The sequence below is a fragment of the Rhea pennata genome, chromosome 14 (genome assembly GCF_028389875.1).
Source record: "Rhea pennata isolate bPtePen1 chromosome 14, bPtePen1.pri, whole genome shotgun sequence".
Classification (NCBI taxonomy): Eukaryota; Metazoa; Chordata; class Aves; order Rheiformes; family Rheidae; genus Rhea; species Rhea pennata.
The window spans coordinates 1,405,819-1,410,916 of NC_084676.1; the positions used below are offsets into that span (position 1 = coordinate 1,405,819).

The 5,098-nt window shown below is 65.8% G+C and overlaps 1 protein-coding gene across 1 annotated transcript; it reads left to right on the forward strand.

Moving 5' to 3' along the window:
- Window positions 1-1,770: 1,770 nt before the first annotated feature.
- On the forward strand, window positions 1,771-4,332 carry LOC134146990 (protocadherin alpha-3-like). Its single transcript, XM_062587687.1, has one exon. The coding sequence runs from the start codon at window positions 1,834-1,836 to the stop codon at window positions 4,330-4,332; it is 2,499 nt and encodes an 832-aa protein (XP_062443671.1). The 5' UTR covers window positions 1,771-1,833.
- The last annotated feature ends 766 nt before the right edge of the window (window positions 4,333-5,098 follow it).

A 5,098-nucleotide genomic window follows, 5' to 3' on the forward strand; every position in this document is an offset into this window, starting at 1 on the left:
TCTTTGGAGTGTCTGTGTGCTCACCTTGTCTCAGGGATGGCTTGCATTTGAAAGGGTGGACAATGCTGTCATGGTCCAGTAGAGACGTCCTTTTAACATGATCTCCTTGCTCTGTGCTGTGCTTTCTGGTGAAGACGGAGAGTACGTGAAACCGTGGAGCCACATGTGTGTGTCAAATGCAACCTTGCAAGAAGAAGAATTGGTGCCTGCTGCTAGCAGTGATCTTTCAGAAATCAGGCCCATGTGGCTACAGTTGTGGTATAAGCCTCGGTCTGTGCAGTGGATGGAAGTCTTCTCCCAGAGAGGGGGGGAGTGCCTGCTTTGTGCAGCCTGGAAGCAGGCGGGAGCCCTTTTATTCCTGCTGAGCACAGAGAAGTGAGGACGAGTCAAAGAGGACAGAGCTGAGGGCAGTGTGGTGTCACTGAAGGCCTTCCCAGGCATGCTCCGTGGCTCTGAATCCAGTGGCAGATGGGGAGAGATTGAGGAGACCGAGGGACTTCCCTAGAAAAGCAGTTTCCCGAGAGCCTTTTGGAATCCTCAGTACTCAGGGACCTCGTGCAAGCCAAGATGGGAAAGAGTTAAGAAGAGGCAGGAGAGGTTTTGCCCCAAGTCATGCATGAGCCTCATGTCGAGAGTGGCACAGACATTCAGAAAACGCTTTGGAAAAGGGAAGAAAGGAGAAGAGAAATGGAGGGAAGAAGAGAACACAAAGAGGTGGAAAGCGTTTTGAAGAGGCTAGAAGAGGAGTAGGAAGCAGAGGGAAAGGCAGGAGAGGGAAGGAGGAAAAAAGAATTCGCCAACATTAGCGAGCATGATGGCTCTCTGCTGAATACCGCTAGTCACGAAGGAGCTTACCCACCATTCAGAGCAATCGCACCGTGCCAGGGAAGTGATGCCCCGTGGTAAGCGGTGATCCAGAGTTCCCCCGCAGAGGGAAGCAAGACGGAAGTGGGCGATTTTTCACGAGCTCCGTTTTCCTCCTGCATCCCTTCTGGATTTCGCCTCATGGCCCCCTCCTCGCCAAAGGAAGCGGGGGGAGCTCATCAGTCCGCTACAGAGCCTATCACACCATTTAGCAGAAGAACGTTGTTCCGGTGCAGCAGAGCTCGTTGCCGTTCCCTTTGCATCCTCTGCTGTTTTGTTGCAGATCCTGCCCCTTGCCCACGTTTTCCTGCACCGCGTTTGTGCAGCTCCCGCAGGTCTCCGCTTACCGGGATATGCGGGACTCATGCAGGGTGTACGCCACTGCCGAGGGCTCCTGGCCGGGCTCGAGGCAAAAGGAGCAGGACGCCCGTGGCGCTCGCTGTGCTTCGACTGCATGGGTGCAACGGGCCAGCGCTCGGCCTACGGCGGGGGCGGCAGCACGGAGTGCGCTGTGGGAGGCGAAGGTTGCGGTTAAGGAAGCCTCGCTGGGCGGGAGGCGGCTCAGCGCGGGAAGAGGTGCGCGGGCGGCGGTGGCGTGTCCGCGCCTGGGCAGGCGCGTGGAGCGTCGGGCAGCGGAAGCGGCGGCGCCTGAGCGGAGAGGGGAGGCGGAGGTGCGGTGTGGGGCGTGTGCGGGAGAGGCCGCGGGTGCCGGGGCGCGAGTCGGCGGTGTGGGGCGTGAGGGCCGCAGGCGGCGGCTTTGCCGGCGCGCGTTTGGCGTCGGGGCACACGGTGTCGCTGCAGGCTCAGGAACGGCGGCGGCGGCGCGGCGGCTCCGCCCCGGCGCGGCGGAAAGCCCGGCTGTGAGCGCGGGGGGAGCGGCAAGGCGCGGGCGGCGGTGCCGGGGAGCCGCGGCGAGCGGCGGCGGTGCCGGGGAGCCGCGCGGGGCCCGTGCGAGTGCCGGCGCCGGCCATGGGCGTGTGCGTGCGTGCTGTGCTGCGGGTGCTGGTGCTGCAGGCGGCCTGGGCTCTTGGCGGCGGCCAGCTGCGCTACTCGGTGCCGGAAGAGGCCGAGGGCGGCACGGTGGTGGGTCGCCTGGCGCAGGACCTGGGCCTGGAGGCGGGCGAGCTGGAGGCGCGTCGGCTGCGGCTGGTGGCGAAGGGCCGGCGGGCGAGCGTGGAGGTGAGCAGGGCGAGCGGGGCGCTGGTGGTGAGCTCGCGGCTGGACCGGGAGGAGCTGTGCGGGAAGAGCGCGCCGTGCGCCCTGCGCCTGGAGGTGCTGCTGGAGCGGCCGCTGCGCGTCTTTCACGTGGAGCTGGAGGTCACCGACATCAACGACAACGCGCCGCTCTTCCCCGCCGCCCGCAAAAACCTCAGCGTATCGGAGAATTCCCCTCCCGGCTCGCGCTTCCCGCTGGAGGGCGCGTCGGACGCAGATATCGGAGCCAACGCGCAGCTCTCCTACAAACTCAGCCCGAGCGAGCATTTCGCTCTAGAAGTGATATCTAAAGACGTAAAGAAAACATCCGTAGCACTCGTGGTAACGAAGGCTCTGGACCGGGAGGCGATGCCTGTGCACCGGCTGCTGCTGACGGCGAGTGACGGGGGCAGACCGTCGCTGTCGGGCACCATGGAGCTGGTGGTCTCGGTGCTGGATGTGAACGACAACGCGCCCGAGTTCAACCAGTCGGTCTATAAAGTGCAGTTACCCGAGAATTCACCTCCGGCAATGGTGATTCTTCACCTAAGAGCGGCAGACAAGGACGAGGGAATTAATCAAGAGGTTTCTTATGCCTTTAGCGACACTACTGCTGCCAAAGTGAAGGATCTGTTCAGAATAGACGCGAAATCAGGGGAACTAAGTACTGTAGGGAAACTGGACTTTGAGGACGTAGAATCGTATGACCTGGAGATCGAAGCGAGAGACAAGGGTTCTCCTTCGTTGTCGGGACACTGCAGAGTGGAGCTGGAGGTGCTGGACGTGAACGACAACGCGCCGGAGGTGTGGGTGACGTCGCTGTCGGTGCCGGTGCCGGAGGACGCGGCGCTGGGCACGGTGGTGGCGCTGCTGAGCGTGTCGGACCGGGACTCGGGGGCGAACGGGCGCGTGCGGTGCGCGGTGTGGCCGGCGGCGCCGTTCGGGCTGGTGGCGACGTTCGAGGGCTCGTACTCGCTGGTGCTGCGGGAGGCGCTGGACCGCGAGCGGGTGGCGGAGTACGAGGTGGAGGTGCGGGCGGAGGACGGCGGGGCGCCGCCGCTGCGCGCCAGGCGCGGGCTGCGGGTGCCGGTGTCGGACGTGAACGACAACGCGCCGGCATTCGCGCAGGCCGTGTACACGGTGCTGGCGCGGGAGAACAACGCGGCGGGCGCGGAGCTGGCGCGGCTGTGGGCGCGGGACCCGGACGAGGCGGGCAACGGGCGCGTGAGCTACTCGCTGGCGGAGGGCGTGGCGGGGGGGCCGTCGCGCTCGGCGTCGAGCTACGTGTCGGTGGAGGCGGAGAGCGGGCGTCTGTGGGCGCTGCAGCCCTTGGACTACGAGGAGGTGCAGGTGCTGCAGTTCGAGGTGCGCGCGGTGGACGCGGGGGAGCCGGCGCTGTGCGGCAACGCCACGGTGCAGCTCTTCGTCGTGGACGAGAACGACAACGCGCCGGCGCTGCTGCCGCCGGCGGGCGGCGGCGCGGGGCCCTGGGCGGGCGGCGCGTCGGGGTCGGCGTCGGCGGGGCCGTCGGCGTCGGCGTCGCTGTGGGCGTGGGCGGCGTGGGGGTGGCCGGCGGGGCAGGTGGTGGCGAAGATCCGCGCGGTGGACGCGGACTCGGGCTACAACGCGTGGCTGCGCTACGAGCTGCGGGAGCCGCGGGGCAAGGGCGCGTTCCGCGTGGGGCTGTACAGCGGCGAGGTGAGCACGGCGCGGGCGCTGGAGGAGGCGGACGGCCCGGGGCAGACGCTGCTCATCGTGGTGCGGGACCACGGCGAGCCGGCGCGCTCGGCCACGGCCACGCTGAGCGTGTCGCTGGGCGAGGGCGGCGAGGCGGCGCTGGCGGCGGCGGGCTCGCCGTCGCTGGGGCTGCGGCCGGCGGCGGGCGCCGAGGGCGGCGGCGGTGGGGCGGCGGCGGCGGCGACGAACGTGTGGCTGGTGGTGGCCATCTGCGCGGTGTCGAGCCTCTTCCTGCTGGCGCTGGTGCTGTACGGGGCGTGGCGGTGTGCGCCGCGGGCGGCCGTGCTCTCGGGGCCCGGGCCGGCGACGCTGGTGTGCGCCAGCGAAGTGGGCAGCTGGTCGTACTCGCAGCGGCAGAGCCGGAGCCTGTGCGTGGCGGACGGCGCGGGCAAGAGCGACCTCATGGTTTTCAGCCCCAACTTCCCGCCGCCCGCCGGCGGCGCGGCGAAGGAGACGCCGCAGGATCCGCCCGCTCTGCTGGACACGGTCAGTGGCACTTTCTTTTCTCCTCCCCTCCCACCCTTCCGCCTGCCCTGACGCTCCTTGCCCGCTTTTGCCTCTGCCTTTCGGCCGGTACTTGGCAGCCTTTTGGTCTGCGCCTCTTGGCACTGCGATGCCCGCTGTGTCTCCCTTTACTTGCAAACGCTCTCGGCGTTCAGAGCCGGTGCGTGCTTGGAGAAGGAGTCCGCGCTCTGGAGCGTGGGGCTTGGTGGGATCCCTTCTGCAGAGGTCTTCCCGAGGGTTCTCCCCAGAACGCTTTCTCCTGAGCGTTTCCCGTTTCGTTCTTGGGAACAGTGCTGCGGAGGGGTGTTCTCGTGGCGTGCGGCGCCGGGAGCTTGCCTCGGGCTCCGGAGGTGTTGGGGCTGTGATGCTGGGGCCTTATCCTTCTCAGAGATGGTTTCCAGCGAGGCATGAGGAGGAGGGTGCCCCTCGGCTCTTTGAAAGCCAGCAGACCAAATCTGCTGCCTGGTAGCTGTCGCTCGCTCTTCCCGAGTTGGGTAGTCGTCTCAGAGAATGAAGTGAGAGCCGCTTGTGGTTGGAGCTGTCTCGGCAGCACCTTCACAAATGTTATTGCCTCCAGTGTGTGGAGTTCCCAGCAACCGTTTGCTGCTTCGATGCCCGTCGTGTAGGTTCTGGCTGAGACGCTCTGCCAGAAGCTGCCTATTTGGCACAATCCGTATATTCCTTTAGTAATAGTGTGGCTGCTAGTGTAAGGATCTGCATTAGGCCGACTATGAGTCGTTCCCACGCAAACAGCTTCGTTGTGGAAGCCTCGGCCTTTGCGAAGGTTCGGTGGGAATGA

Bases quoted from the DNA above. Each gene is read 5' to 3' on its own strand.
- LOC134146990 (XM_062587687.1), top strand. From the start codon at position 1,834: ATGGGCGTGTGCGTGCGTGCTGTGCTGCGGGTGCTGGTGCTGCAGGCG.